The sequence below is a fragment of the Balaenoptera musculus genome, chromosome 13, assembly GCF_009873245.2.
Source record: "Balaenoptera musculus isolate JJ_BM4_2016_0621 chromosome 13, mBalMus1.pri.v3, whole genome shotgun sequence".
Classification (NCBI taxonomy): domain Eukaryota; kingdom Metazoa; phylum Chordata; class Mammalia; order Artiodactyla; family Balaenopteridae; genus Balaenoptera; species Balaenoptera musculus.
In genome coordinates this window covers 51723632-51740033 of record NC_045797.1, presented here as the reverse complement: position 1 = coordinate 51740033, position 16402 = coordinate 51723632, and the positions used below count along the sequence as shown (strand labels likewise).

The 16402-nt window shown below is 36.6% G+C and overlaps 2 protein-coding genes across 5 annotated transcripts in view; one reads left to right on the top strand and one right to left on the bottom strand.

Annotated features, from left to right (window-relative positions):
- PIGF (phosphatidylinositol glycan anchor biosynthesis class F) overlaps positions 1-1526 on the bottom strand; it is a 38846-nt gene extending 37320 nt beyond the window's left edge. The window contains exon 1 of one of the 3 annotated variants that reach the window (XM_036872438.1): positions 1292-1526. The gene's annotated coding sequence lies outside the window, so the exon portion shown is untranslated. The remainder of the gene's footprint in view (positions 1-1291) is intronic. The other 2 variants (XM_036872440.1, XM_036872441.1) reach the window with 2 other exon arrangements.
- On the top strand, positions 1496-9044 carry CRIPT (CXXC repeat containing interactor of PDZ3 domain). 2 transcript variants are annotated; one of them, XM_036872443.1, is made up of 5 exons: positions 1497-1645; positions 3653-3718; positions 4476-4530; positions 7686-7789; positions 8105-8808. In XM_036872443.1, exons 1-5 carry the CDS (start codon positions 1630-1632, stop codon positions 8167-8169), a joined length of 306 nt encoding a protein of 101 aa, XP_036728338.1. In that variant the 5' UTR covers positions 1497-1629; the 3' UTR covers positions 8170-8808. The 2 variants fall into 2 exon arrangements, with proteins under 2 accessions (XP_036728339.1, XP_036728338.1); XM_036872444.1 differs by lacking the exon at positions 7686-7789 and having other exon boundaries at positions 1496-1645; positions 8105-9044.
- The last annotated feature ends 7358 nt before the right edge of the window (positions 9045-16402 follow it).

Below are 16402 nucleotides of genomic sequence, written 5' to 3'. Positions count from 1 at the left end.
AAGAACATTATGCTAAACTAAGGAGTCCCAGTGCTGCAAAAATACCAAAATGACAATGTCAGTTACAGCTGCCAGATTCCAATCAAAAGCAGAGCATGAATGGAAGGTGGAAAAATATTTACGTTCTGTCTCTCTCTCTCTCTATATATATAAAACATGTTATTTTATATATGTATTTACAAATTACCTAACAGATAGCTTATACATAGTATTGACTAATGTTAAGTAAGGACTTTATTAAAGTAGTAGTCCACATGTTACACTGTGGTTAATATTCCAGAAAAAAAAATATATATATATATGTGTATATTTTATAGACACACACAGGGCGCCCACTGGGGCAAAGGGGCGAATCCACGCCTTATACTAACACTCTCCTCGTTTAATTCACACTGTATTTTTACAAGGCAAACACTTTACTGATAAGGAAACAGGCTAAGACAGATTAGGAAACACTCCAAGGTCCCAACCTCCCAAGTGCTAAGCCATTTCAAAACCTAGCCTCTTTGATACAAAGATACGCACTAGGGGGTCGAGAAAAGAATGCATGGCAAGAAAGGAGAAAGGAAATGTTTCTCACAGGTCCTAGCCTCAGCTGAGGGGCTGGGAAGGGAATCCAGAATATATTCTCTCAATAGACACACCATCAGATATTTTTCTGGGCCACCCTCAGAATCGCAACTGACAGAAGCAGATCTGGACCTAAGACAGTGAGTGGTACCCAAAGTCGGATGCTTGCTGAATGACTGAATGAATGAACGAACGAACGAAGAGTTGGTCCAGTGTTGCCCCTCCTGAGAAACCAGCCCTGTGTTAGGCCCTGGCGAGCCCAGGAGGACTCCTGTCAGGTGCCTCCTCGGGTGGCCAGGGCCCCGGCCTCCACGGTCTGACCTGGCCCGAGTCCTCAAGCCTTGCATCGGGAGAGAAGGCTCTTCTGAGCGGCTCCTAGAGGAGCCTTCGCGGGAATCGGGGACCTTAACCTGCAGCTCCAACCCAAAGTGGGTCGCTCCGAACTCTGCCCAAGCCTCAGCCGACGGGAGTGTGGGCAACGAGGGACGAATTGAGAAGCATAATCAAAGAGCACAAGCGTGGACACCGAGAGAAAAGAAGGGACAGACACAGAAAGTCGGATCCGAAAGAGGCCAGTCCATTAGGGCAGCCCCTGGGTCACGCAGGAAGGGCGGCGCTGGAGGGGCCGGCAGGCGCGGACCGGCCGGGGGCCGAGATTCCCGGCCAGTTGGGCAGCTGGCGGAAGTGGCTTGCAGCGCCGGGAGGCTCGCGCTGGGCTTACCTAACTCTCCCGCCCGCGGAAGAGAACGGAGGGTTACTACCTCCCACCATCAGGCGTAACTCGGAATCCTGTGCCTCGCGCAGGCGCAGGCCTGTGGGGAGGAGACCCAAGGCCTCACAGCCAATCGCAGAAGTGGAGAGGCGGGCCAAGAAGGCAGCCCCGCCTCCCCACTCGCGTTTATTCCTCCCGCGGCTTTCCAGGTGTAGGATAGGCGGGGCGGAGGGCGGAAGGGCCGGAAGTGGATTTTCGTAACCCGGAAGGGGAGTGCTTCCCTGGCTGTTTTGTTAACGTCTTCCAGCTGCCTCTCGTCCTGCGGCTGAGGGAATCGTCGCGGAAGGATGGTGTGCGAGAAATGTGAGTTAAGGAGACTCTTCTGCGGGAGAAGGAGGCTGGGAGAACCTAACTGGAGTTCCCCGGGAACTCTGCTCTTTCTTTGTTTTTCCTTCGGCCACAGGTCCTTGATTCTAGCCTCTGTCCTCCTATCCTGCCCTTTGACCATTCCTGCCCTCCCCAACGACCGTGTCGTCCTGTATTTGCATTCAGAGTGGTCTCAGTTTTGCACCTCTTTGTCTATTTCCGTTGCTTCCCATCAACCCCGGGTATCATCCTGTACTGCTTCTTGACGGGCTTCCTCCCTTCACAGACCCGCCGGATTGGAATGGATCTTAAAAGTCACTTACACAGCATCTAGAGTTGCTGGATTTAGCAAATAAAAGTACCGGACGCCCAGTTAAATTTGAATGTCAGGAAAACAACAAATAATTTTTAGTGTAAGTATGTCCTATGCAATATTTGAGACTTGGCTCTGTTTGCTGCTCCTCACTACTGTAAGTGCTTTGTCCCAAACTACGCACTTTTAGGACACTCTTTACTAAAAAAAAAAAAAAGTATTCATTGTTTATATGAAATTTAAATCTAACTGGGTGTCCTGTATTTTATCTAACAAACCTAAGTCAGTATCTCATCCAATGGCTTAAATGCTCTTTGCATGAATGCATAGAGGATTGAGGCACAGGAGTAGGAGAATCTCACCACCTTCAAAGCAGTTTGTGTAGATTTCACTGGCTTTTAGAAAAGTCTTTCCTCCTTATAGTTGCCATTCAGTGATTCTAATGCCAACCCTTGAGATTTCTAGAAAATATCTTATAATTTTTTGACCTCACAAACTGATTATGTGTTTTAAAAGAGCTGTCATATCCCCAAATCCCTTTTTCCTACAGCTAGATATGTCTGACTCTTCTGTGACAATTTCAAGTCCTCTTATCCTGATAATTATCTAATTAACGTGATCCACTTTGTTTATATCCTTGTAGTATATAAAACTTTGAACACAGATGCCCTTGAGTTTGAATCACAGTTTTTATATTAAGTGAAAGAATGACCATGGATGGTTACTTGAATAAATTCTCAGGGTGCAGAGAATAATTAGGGATTTCTATATTTGGAACCTGGCATTCAGGAGGACCCTCCTCAATGAGGCCTCAGCTTACCTTTTTAACTGCATTTTCACTGACCCTTACCCTTTTCACTTCAGCCAAACCAAACAATATTTTGCCCATATGTACCCTGAGTTTTCAGTGCCTTTCCGCAGGATGTGTCCCTTATCCAGTTTACCTTCATCCTCTTTTCTCCTCTTTCTTCACAGTCTCATTGCCACTAACCCTCTCTATTGCCTTCCCCACAAAGCTTCACTGGATTTCCCTAGCCAAGGTTATTTCTTCCTCCATGGAATTTCTCCTAGTACTTGAGCTCTCAATTGTCATACTATTTACTTTCCAGCTTATATTTTAGTTGAATAATTCTTAACTTTTTTTTTTTTTTGGTTCTCTGAGCCCTTTGAGAATGTGATGAAAGCTGTAGACTTAACATAATCTATTAAAAAATGGATATACAAAAGGTTTGTGTACAATTTAATCTTGTTCATATATCTCCTAAGGTCTACCTGTGAAACTCATGTTAAGGACTACTATTAGAGAAATCAGTGTGCTATAAATTCCTTGAAATCTAGAGCTTTATCTAATTCATTTTATTTTTATCTGTACTTTGTACACTGGCTTATACATCAGAGATGCTTAGTAAATATTTATGGAATGAATAGATTTATCAGATTTGTTTAAAGGCTACATGTACAGAGGAAGCCTATTATAAGCCATACTATCATCCACAAATTTTACTGAAGAATCAGTTATCCATTGCCCACAGTTAATATCTTAAGTCTCAGTTCACTGGCCCTGACCCCAGCATTAACAGGCTTGTACGTAATATGACTGGCGATGCCATTGGGAACTTTAGGCACAATGTAGTGTATTTATTAAATAGTAAACACTAATCCCCCTTACTTTTACTGTCTTGTTACAACAGGTGAAAAGAAACTTGGTACTGTTATCACTCCAGATACATGGAAAGATGGTGCAAGGAATACCACAGGTATTTTTCCTTTTAGAACGTGGAAACTGAATCAGATACTTCCTGTGAATAATGTTTTCACTTTTACATTATTTGTAAAATATGTTGTTATGTGTACAATGTATTTTATCTGTTAAACATTAAGGAATACTAGATACCCCAACAATTTAATATCTTTTCTATTTAGTTCTCTCAGTGACATGTCAGGATTCCTAATTTGATAGGCAGGAGATAGCAAAATATTTAAATGATTTTTAAGCAATGAGTATATCACAGTAATTGATTTGATTCAGCTTAATTAGGGTTAGTATTGAAAGCCCCCTCTCCTCACCTGATTTTTATATTCTTGAACAAATTATTTAAATGTTTTCACTTTCATAATCATTAAATACAGTGAAGATGTTTTCAAAGGGAAGAAAAAGAAACATTTTTACTGTATTCAAGATCAATGGCACCAAAGTAGCGGCATCTAGATTTTACATTAGATAGAGTAAATATAGACCCATTCCTAAAGTCCTACTTTGAGTCTGAGAAATAAAATGATTGCCTTTTATCCAAATTTTTATTTTCCTAGTAAATAATTGTGTTTTTTTTTTTTAAGTAGTGTCTTTGAAACCTGGCTACTAAATGAAATTTTTTAAAATTTTGATATAGGCTAGTCTATTGGTTAGGAGGTCAAAAAATGAACTTTCTAACTAATTGTTAAGTGTTTCATGTATGTGTCATGTGTGAAATGTGTAGACATAACACACTAAAATACATGTATATTTCAATGCAGAAAGTGGTGGAAGAAAGCTGAATGAAAATAAAGCTTTGACCTCAAAAAAAGCAAGGTAGGTATAAGAGCATCTATAAAGCAGTCATATAAATTTCCACTCTTTTTAATATTAAGTGTATTGGAATGAATTTGTTTTGCCTCATTCTGTTGTGATAAAACATAGAGTTAGATAGTTCCAAGCATGCATAACCAAGCTGTCTGTTATAACCTGCTGATTTCACCCTGTTCATTTTTACTGTATCAGTATATAAAGATATTATATATTATTTTTATAATTTCACCAGAAAGCATGACTTATTTTTTCTAGTTCTTAATTTTCCTGCAAATCAGAGGCCGCAGAGAAATGTGGACAGGTCATGAGCTCTGGAGTCAGACCTAAATTTGAATCTAGATTTTGTTACTGTCTAGCTCTGTAACCTTAAGCAAGTTAAACCAGTTCTTAACTTTTCTGAACGTTACTTTTTTACCTAGGAATGGAGATAAAAATGTCTCCCACCATAAAAACGATTTTTGACACAATGCTCTGTTATATCCAGTCTTAAAAATTCCATGAATCCTTCCAGCTGCCATCCCATTTCCTTGCGTCCTTTTACAGAAAAAGTTTTCAAAAGCCTTATCTAAATAGTACTTTCTCATTGTCCTTAAGTTCTATTCACTCCTTCAGCCACTCTAGTCAGGCCTCCATCTCCACCACACTCCTAAACCTACTCTTGTCAAGATCACACGTGACCTTTAAAACTGATGGCTACTTCTCTGTTCTTACCTTACTTAACCTTTCGAAAACTCTCTTTTTTGCAACCCTTTATTCTCTTGGCTTTGAGATACTACACTCTCCTTTCCTCTTAACTCACTAGCTGTTCCTTCTCAATTGAGTGCTTCTGGTCTCAATCCTAGACCTGTTTTTTTTCTATTTATAAATTTATGATCTCTCCTCAAGTGACTTTAGTCCAATGGCTTTAAATTCAAACTGTATGTTAATGAATTCCACATGTATATCTCAGTCCTGACTTTTCTGAGCTCCAAACATATATCCAGTTGCTTCCTTGACTTTTCCAATTTGATGTCTGACAGGCAACCTCTTTTTCCTTCAGTCAAATCATAGTCTTCTCATCATTGCTCTATGGTCCGAGCTAGCTGTGCAAAACTGGAATCCCTCACTGATTTCTTAATTTCCCTCACTTCCCATATCCACCAGCGAGTTCTTTGGCTGTACTACCAAAATATAGCCTGAATACACCTGCTTCTGTTCATCTCACTGCTATTACCCTCTTCTAAACCATCATTGTTTCTTACTTGGGTATTCTAATAACTTTGTCTCCCTGCTTCCTCTCTGGTTCCCTATAGTTCATTCTCTTAATAACCAGGGTGGTCCTTTAAAGGGCATGTAACTCCTTTGCTCAAAACCTTGCATTGGTTTTCTTTTTACATTGAATAAAAGCTAGGTCCCATACCATGTTCTTACAGGGTCTTCTGTGATCTGGCCCCTCCTACCTCTCTCACTTCCTATTGTGCCAACTCCTGCATCAGATATGCCAAGCCCACTCCCATTGGAAGAGGTTTGTGCTTACTACTCCCTCTTCCTAGAATGCATCACTAAGAGCTTACATAGCTGGCTCTTTCTTGTTACTTGGGTCTCAGCTGAAATGTCACCTCCTCAGAGAGGTCCCTGACCAGCATCTAAACTAATGTCTTCCTTCCTTCCCCTCATGTCCACCACAGTATCCTCTCTGAATTTTCTCTACAACAGGTATTACTATCCTAAAAGTGTGGTTGTTTTCTTATTACCTGTCTCCTCTCACTAGAATGTCAGCTTGATGAGGGCAGAGGCTTTGTCTGTCAAGTTCATCTTTGGTATTTAATAATAATAATAAAGCTTTTAATACGTAAAGTGCCCGACACATAAAGGTGCTTATTAAATAGTGGGTATAAAATAGCATGATAGACTTAAACTTCAGTGCATTGTCACATTATGTACTGTTGACTGACTTATTGATGTCTTCTAAGACCATGCAGTTATTATTGACCAAGTTGTTATTTTTCACAGAGTGTATAGTTTTAAGTACTTCCAGTTCCTTTATGCTCCCAAACTTACTTCAGTGTCATTAATAAGTAGCTATTACTTTTGGGTATTTTAAATATCTCACTTTGGAAAGTGTACGTAAGATTTCTGAGACATTAAAATGTACATTTTAGAATAAAATATGGTTTTAAGAAAAAGTAATCTCTAGACATGTAGGTCCAAACAAATTGAGCTTATTATTAAAAGGAAGAATAGTGTCCACTCTTAACTTCTCTTGTGGGAAGTAAAGTGACATTCTTTTGGATTTGGAAAAATTAACCTTTAAAAATGAGCTGTTGTATCATACCCAAGAGAAGAAACCAGGTCTAGGACAGTGTTGGTATTCAGTATATGAGTACGGTTACAAAAAGTTATTGCCAATTTAATGGGAAGTATTTCCTCTAAAGTTATATTGCCCTCCAGTCACTGTAAGGTCACATTTTTTTTAGTAGAAACTTTTTTATCCAAAGGGATTGCATCAGTTAATTGAAAATGTCAGTTAAAGTGGGCAATCATTAAAAGATACACATACCTTATTTTAAGTCAAAGCACGTAACTGTACATGCATTCATCAGTCATTTGGCATTGAGACAAGGCTTTTTGAATGAGTCTACTTTATAATTTTCCTTACATAAATCATAACCAGAATGTATATTTCCAGTATCTTTAAGGTAGAGCAAGAACTGACACTTGTAAAGTACCAAGTCCTTCCACTTAGGGTTTTTCCTCAATTTTTAAGTTTTCTTACCCATGCCTAATTCCATAGCAGTTTTAATGATTCACACTTACCTGGTCATCCTAAAGTATTCACTTAGTTTTTAATAGAATCAATCACTCTTTTTGTACTCTCATTTCATGAGTTTCCATAATATTTAATTATATCACATGAATAGATTGACAAATACAACTGTTATAAACAGGTTTGGGATTAAGTACAGCTGACTCTTTACAAGCATACAGCTTACATGGGAGGGGCAGAAGTGTGGAGACATATTAAGAGAGTAGCCAGTTAGAAGAGTGCTATGCCTATCAATTGTAGAGCTTGATAGAGGGAACAGAGAGCATGAATTAATCACATTTGTTACTTAAGTGAGGTTATTTAAGAGTATTTCTATTGTACATTTTTCTTTCTTTAAAAAAAAAATCTCTAGATTTGATCCATATGGAAAGAATAAGTTCTCCACTTGCAGAATTTGTAAAAGTTCTGTGCACCAGCCAGGTTCTCATTACTGCCAGGGCTGTGCCTACAAAAAGGGTAAGTTTCCTTTAATACCATTTTTGAATTCATATCAAACCTACTTCTTTTGATACTGATTTGGATAACATAGTAAAGAAGTAGCCCTTCATAAATTAGTCAAATGGTCTTTTTTCTAAGGCAAAGTAAACTTAGAACTTGTCATAGTTAAAAGTATATATTTTCTTTTTTTCTTTTCTGATGCTGTTAAATTATGTTTTAAGCTTCAGGAGTGACTTAAATAAACCAAATAGTTTGTATTGGTTAGCTATTTGATTAGTATTATTGTTATTAACATTTGATTACTTACATGAGTTTTTTGTTTGTTTGTTTTAGGCATCTGCTCTATGTGTGGAAAAAAGGTTTTGGATACCAAAAACTACAAGCAAACGTCTGTCTAGATGTATTGAAGTTTCTGGCTTTCCGTATGATTTTACTTTTTGCTTGAATTTTCAAGGCATAATATAGATGTTCAAGTTACAAAATAACATGTCTTAAGACAAGTTTAAACCAGGGAAGTAGATTGGTATTCATTTTTTTGCTCTCAAGAAGTTCTGAACAGCAGCAGTGTAACTAGTTTTCTGCCTTAAGTTTTTATTTTCCTTACAAACATCTTATTGAACTGGAATAAGTGACAAATTTAACGAAAAAATATTTTCCCAGTTCTGTATGCACTTTTTATTTATCATTACTCATGTAATTTTTATTATCCTTTCCCTCTACTTTATAGATATTGCAAAAGTGTGAGAAGGAGGTTATTGATATTTGGCTTTGAACTTGGCATCCAGATTTGGAATTCTTCCCTCATTCCCTTTTGGTTGCATAGTTCTTAGGATCAGCAGTCCCTTAATTAATTGCAGCTTCATAAGGCATTTAAATATCTGAGATCATTATTGCTAAATAGTTCCTTAAGTAATTAGCCCAGGCCCAAATCAAACAAAAGTTGTATTTATGTTATTTTTTATTTGTTCTTGAAGCCAAAGTGCCAATACCTTTCATATGAGAATGGGGACGCAAGAAACACCCCACATAAATCCAAATGAATACACTGGTTTTCAGAAAAACACACATTACACATATTACCTTGAACTCAGACCATCATGAAAGCCAGGAGAACAGTGTGCATCTATGATGATGTGTAACGAATGAATCACCATTCCTTGGGAAAGCGCTTTGAAGCAGAAACCTAACTCTTTTTAACCTCCTCCTCTTCTCCTTCCCCCACCAAAAATAAATAGACTAAGCAAACATTTTGACTCTTTTTTTAAGTATATATATAACATAGACTGCTGAAAGACTACTTTGAGGTTTCTTTTTTTTTTTAATTGAAGTAAAGTTGATTTATAACGTGTTAATTTCTGCTGTACAACAAAGTGATTCAGTTATATATATATATATATACCTTCTTTTTAAAATTCTTTTCCTTTATGGTTTATCACAAGATATTGAATACAGTTCCCTGTGCTATGCAGTAGGACCTTGTTGTTTATCCATTCTATATATAATGGTTTGCATCTGCTAACCCCAAAATCCCAATCCATCTCCCTCCCCACCCCGCCCACACTGTTTCTGTTTCTTAGATAGGCTCATTTGTGTCATATTTTAGATTCTACATATGAGTGATATATGGTATTTGTCTTTCTCTTTCTGGTTTATTTCTCTTAGTATGATAATCTCTAAGTCCATCCATGTTGCTGCAAACGGCATTATTTCATTCTTTTTTATGGCTGAGTAATATTCCATTGTATATACGTACCACATCTTTTTTATCCATTCATCTGTCAATGGACGTTTAAGTTGTTTCCATGTCTTGGCTATTGTGAATAGTGCTGCTATGAACATAGGGGTGCATGTATCTTTTTGAATTGTAGTTTTGTCTGGATATATGCCCAGGAATGGAATTGCTAGATCATATAGTAGTTCAATTTTTAGTTTTTTGAGGAGCTTTTATATTGTTTTCCATAGTGGCTGCACCAACTTACTTCCCACCAACAGTGTAGGAGGGTTCCCTTTTCTCCACATTCTCTCCAGCATTTGTTATTTGTAGACTTTTTAATGAGGGCCATTCTGACCGGTGTGAGGTGGTACTTCATCAGAGTTTTGATTTGCATTTCTCTAATAATTAGTGATGTTGAGCACCTTTTCTTGTGACTGTTGGCCATCTGTATGTCTTCTTTGGAGAAATGTCTATTTAGGGTTTCTGCCCATTTTTTGATTGGGTTGTTTGTTTTTTTGTTGTTGAGTTATATAAGCTGTTTGTATGTTTTGGAAATTAAGCCCTTGTTGGTTACGTCATTTGTAAGTATTCTCTCCCAGTCTGTAGGTTGTCCTTTTAATTTTGTTTATGGTTTCCTTTGTTGTACAAAAGCTTGTAAGTTTGATTAGGTACCATTTGTTTATTTTTGCTTTTATTTCTATTGTTTTGGGAGACTGACCTAAGAAAACATTGGTACGATTTATGTCAGAGAATGTTTTGCCTATGTTCTCTTCTAGGAGTTTTATAGTATCATGTCTTATATTTAAGTGTTTAAGCCATTTTGAGTTTATTTTTGTGTATGATGAGAGGGTGTGTTCTAACTTCATTGATTTACATGTGGCTGTCCAACTTTCCCAACACCACTTGCTGAAGAGACCATCTTTTTTCCATTGTATATTCTTGCCTTCTTTGTTGAAGATTAATTGACCGTAGGTGTGTGGGTTTATTTCTGGGCTCTCTATTCACCTTGAGGTTTCAGACAAAGATTTTTCTTATGCTGCCTTCAGAGGTACAGGACTTCTGCTTTTGAAACCTGCAGCTTACTGTGGAACACCAAAAAAGTATTCCTCATTGCCAAGTGCAGTATAAATACATAACATTATAAAATGGAAGAATAGATAACATGATGATATATATGGTATAGATATCACATTTTTATTTGTTTTAAAATACTATGGAAAGTATTTAAAGTTTTAACTGTTTAATTTATCTATAAGGTTTTTTTCCCTAGGATAACATTCTTATTCTTACCCAGAAAGATCATAAGGATAATGCAAAATATAATAAATAACAACAGCTCTGAGGGCAAGAAGTATCTTCTCATGGTTTAATTGGCAATTTTAAACTAAAATCAATACAAGAGACCCATAATAGGACCTGGTTAAGAGAGTGACCCAGATCCATCAACATCTGGGTTGGTCAACTTTGGGAAACTATATTTCTCATGTATCAGCTGGGGTCTGGACTTCCCCAACTCATCTTTCATATTCATGCCTTGACTAGCCTTCTTCTGTAAATGATCCAACAGCCAGACTGAGGTTCTCCTATGAAGAAATTTGTCAGTATTATACCTCAGAATAGTTTAAGTATTATAAACCTTCATATTGTTGAAATAACAATATGACTCCCATAAATTGAATAGAAGAAGTTATTAAATGAGGAAGAAATTCCCAAAATAAAACATGAACATAAAGTAGTTTTTAAAAAGAAGACATAAAAACAGAAACGATAACGTTAAGATGACAGGATTAAGATCAAACATAGCTTTTATTAGAGTAAATAGCATGTTTTTTAAAAAATTTCAGATTGTATTTAATGTGTGTATATGTCAGAAACAACTTAAATTCCAACAAGAACACTTCTTAAGTTCATTCATTCATTAAAATATGCAGCCATCAAAATGGTACAGGAATTACATATATGTGCAGAAGTTTATGTATACAGATAGAAGACATCTGAAAGCTGCTAGTACTGTTTTTCTCTTTGGGGTGGAACTAAGGGTTGAGAAAAGAAAGACAACCCTTTAAGCCTCATGCCAACTACCTAATACTTTTTAGCTTCTAGTTCCCTTACCTGGGGGAGCAGGAGAGTACTAATAATTTTAGTATCTTAGAAATACATATTTACATGCATAGATATGTATATATATTTTTTGAGAATTTCAAGCAGAAGAAATATATACATTATTCTGCATTTCAACTTCTTAATGTTTCTCCTATTTACTTTACCATTTTTTCTCTATCTCTTGTTACATGTTTTTTTTCTTGATCACATGATGAATACACTGCAGACATCATACCCTTTAATACTACGTATATACTTCATAAGAACAATCATACTAAGTTTGGTTATCAAATTCAGGAATTTAACATTGATATAATACTTTCATCTAATCTACAGTCCCTATTCCAATTTCATTTGCTGTTCCATTGGTAATTTTTGTTTTCAGCTACAGGATGTAGTCCAGGATCATATGTTTGATTATCATGACTCTAATCTGGACCAGTTCTTCAGCCTTTTTTTGTCTTTTATAGTATTGATTTATTTGAAGAATACAGGACAGTGAAAGTATAGATTATTCTTCTTTTTGGGTTTTTCTGATTCTTCCCTATGATTAGATTCGGGTTATGCAATATGGGCTGAAATACTATGAGTGATATGTCCTCCCAGGGTCACATCCAGACTCCCAGAATGTCCCATTGCCTATTATTGGTGATGTTAATTTGATCACTTGGGTAAGATGTTGTCCAGTTTCTCCACTGTATAGTTCCCATTTTTTCTTTTGTGATTAGATAATTTGTGAGGAGAAAGTTTGAGACCAGGTTGATTGATATTCTGTTCCTCATCAAACCTTCCCCTCCTAGATTTAGCATCTTTTGATAATTCTTGTCTGAATAAATTTTTACTGTGCTGTTTAAAAAGTTGTGATTTTTCTAACTACATTATTCTTTCTGTATTAATTAATTGTCATTCTACTCTAAGGAAAAGGTTTCCCTTTATCTATTTATCATGAGTATAGAATAAATGCTTTTTTTTGTTTTGTTTTTTGTTTTTCGTTGAAGTTTTATTTTAAAGTTAATGGGTTATTTATTTATTTTTGGCTGTGTTGGGTCTTCGTTTCTGTGCGAGGCCTTTCTCTAGTTGCGGCGAGCGGGGACCACTCTTCATCGTGGTGCACGGGCCTCTCACTATCATGGCCTCTCTTGTTGTGGAGCACAGGCTCCAGACGCGCAGGCTCAGTAGTTGTGGCTCACGGGCCTAGTTGCTCCGCGGCATGTGGGATCCTCCCATACCAGGGCTCGAACCTGTGTCCCCTGCATTAGCAGGCAGATTCTCAACCACTGTGCCACCGGGGAAGCCCCAAATGCTTTTTTTCTGACCACTTGAGTGTTATAAGTTACAGATAATTCCTCTTTACCCCAAATATTTAAGTGTGTATTTTCTAAGAACAGGGATATTTTCTTCTATAACCACAGCACAATTATCAAAATCAGAAAATTAGCATTAATATAATATTAATATAATACATTATCTAATATTTTCCATATTTCACTAGTCGTTCCTGTAATGGCCTTTGTTGGGGGGAAAAAATAGTCCAGGATCCAATCCAGGATAACACATTACATTTAGTTGTCAAGTCTCTAGTCTCCTTCAGTCTGGAACAGTTCTTCAACCTGTCTTTCAAAAATGTCAAGGTCGTGAAAAACATATACCAGTTACTTTATAGTGTCTCTTAATTTGACATTTTCTGATGTTTGTTTATGATTAGATTGAACTTATGCATTTTTGACAGGAATATCATAGAAGTGATGCTGTGTCCTTTTCAGTGCATCATATCCTGATATCAGTTGTCCCATCACAAGCTGTTAATTTTGATCACTTGTTTTAGGTGGTATCTGCTAGATTTTTCCACTGTAAAGATTCTTAATTTTTTCTTTTAAATTAACAAGCATTTTGTGGGGAGATACTTAGAGACTGTAAATATTCTGTTTCTCAGCAAATTTGCATACACTAAGTTTAGCATCCAGTGATGTTTCTTGGCTGAATTAATTGCTACTCTGATGGCTGCCAGATTGTGGTTTTCCAATTCTGTCACTCCTTCTACATTTACTAGTTGGCATTCTACTGTAAGGAAAAGACTTCTCTTTCTCACTTATATTAGTATGAACTCATAAATTCCTATCTTATTGAGTCTGTTACTCTCATTTGTTTTAATGTCAAATTGCCCCATATTTGGCCAGTGGGAGACCTTTTAGGCTGGCTTCTGGGTCTTTTTGACATGTTTTTATCATTCTTTGAGAAATTTCTTACTTTTCAGCACAAAATGTTCCAAGTTTATCTTGTTTTTTTCCCTCCACCCTATGCCTGGAATCAGCTATTTCTTCAAAGATCCTTAGTTTCTTTTAGTAGAGAATGGTGTTTAGAAACTAAGATCTGGGCCTGCTGGGTGTCATTGTTTCTAGGCCCCTTCAACAGAAAGAACTAGGAAACATATATTAAAAATCACCAGATTTTCTGATATCTCCATTTCCAATCCAACCCCACAGGGTTCTTCCTTGTCTTTACCCATTCCATATTTGTATCTTCTTCCACAGTGAGAACCCGGGTCTCCAGCATCATTATTTGCAGAACTCTGATTTTCTTTTCTTTTTTTTTTTTTTTTTTTTTTTGGTTGCACCACGTGGCATGCGGCCTCTTAGTTCCTGGACCAGGGATCGAACCCAAACCCCCTGCAGTGGGAGCATGGAGTCTTTAACCACTGGACCGCCAGGGAGGTCCCCAGAACTCTGTATTTTTTAATACTGGTCATGTGTTTTGTAATTAAAAATAGTTTTAAGTTTTTAAAAAATCTAAGTAAGCAAGCAGGAGAATTATACATGTGAATGTCATTCATTAGTCTGTTACTACAGAAAAAAAGTTTTGGAACTTTTGTGTGTGTGCTGCCTCCCAGATAAATTTGGTAAGTGAATAAATGTTAGTAAATACTTGTTTCGAATCAGCTAACATTTATTGGATCTATACTACATTCACATCCCTAATCAGACTACTGTTATTGGTTCCAAGTTTTTTGCTCATAAGCAAGAACTTAATAAACAACCCATCAAATTAATGTAAAATTGTAAAAGTAAGGAGTGATGATAGGCACAAAGAAAATATATTGAAAGAATATAAAGAGAGAGACTGGTTCAAAAACAACAATTCTAGCAGAAAAAAAAAAAAGAATAGGAACTAGACAAAGGTGATACTAGGAGAATCGAAATGAAGGGACAGATTTGAAAGACCTGATAAAAGATTCGACAGCCTTGTTGACTAATTGAGGAAATCAGAAGTTGAGTCATACTGGGTCTCATTTAGATGTTGTAATAGTATTGGTTCTCCACCAGAGGGCAATGGCGTTTTTTCTTGGTTTTTAATTTTCCATCATGCTAAAAGATTTGCAGTTTTAGCAACTTAAAGATCAAATAGATGGATGTAAATCTCCAACAACATTGTGAACAAGATATCCAGAGAAACTTAACCATACAATAAAAATCCTGGAAAATATTTACGTATATACATATGCATATAAGTATATAAAATTTGTACGTATGTATAATTTTAAAATATAGATTTGATTAAACTGGCGAGAAAGTGATGATGATCCTCAGAGGCCAGAAACAAAGAGAAAGTGCAAGTCCAAAGTGTAAACTAGCACCAAAACCAGTACTTGCCTTAAAGAATATCTTCCAACCTCGCAGTGCCTAAAGCCTACATCTTAAAGCATCACGTGTATGGAAGACAAAGCCCTGGACTTGAGCAAGGTGGGAAAGTTAGATAAGAGACATGTGCATTAAGCATGGAGCCCTACAAGGCAACGATTTCAGTGGATTTACTTTACAACCCCACTTATACACAAAAAGGCAGTGGGAATACGTTCTTATCATGGCCTTAGCCCTGGAGAGACCAGGGGACGAAAATTAAAATCTCTCCAGAGACTTTAGCACGAAGATCCAGAGATAGAAAATACGAAGTAGAAATTGAGACATGAAAGGTAGAGGCAAAAGGTCTGACCTACATCCAAAACAGACATGTTTAAAATTTTTTCATAATAAATAGTTTTTTAAGAACAGGAATGAAAGAGACATTTTTAGGCAAGCGAGTTTAAACCAACAGATCCTCAGTAGAGGACATTCCAAAAGGCATACTTCAGGAAGAAGAAAATGAGCTCAAAAATTAATGAAATGTAAGAAAGAATGATCAGTCCCAGAAAATGGTAAATATGCAGGTAGCTATAGATAAACATTGATTATATAACATGATAATATCTAATTTGTGGAGGTAATAAGAACTAAAATACTAGGAAATGTTAAAATATAGTTTAGTTCATCAGGTTAAGTACTCAAGAAGAAAAAGATATTGACAAACTTTCAACTTGGTCAAGTTAAAAAATACATGTTAAAATTTCTTAAATAACAAAGAATAAAATAGCATATTTTCCAAACCAGAGGTATTATATGGAATAAGGGAAAATATATTAATCCAAAAGAAGTCAAAAAAGGAGGGGGGGGGGAGACATTTAGAGAGTAGAAGGGACAAAGTAAGATGAAGGCAATAAATTCAAATATATCTCTAATCACAACTGATGTGAATATACTAAATTTTCCAGTTAAACAAATATTGTCACTTTTTTTTTAAAGTTCCAGCCGAATGCTAAAGTGTGTTTATAGTAAAAGGGTGGGAAGGTATATCAGGCAGACACTAACTAAAAGAAAACTGGTGTGGCTATATTAATGTAGAAAAAGTAAGTCTTAAGGCAAAAAGCATTATTAGAGGGAAAAAAGACCATTACATACTGACAAAAGGTTCAAGTTTCCAAGAAGATAAAAACAATTCTAAGC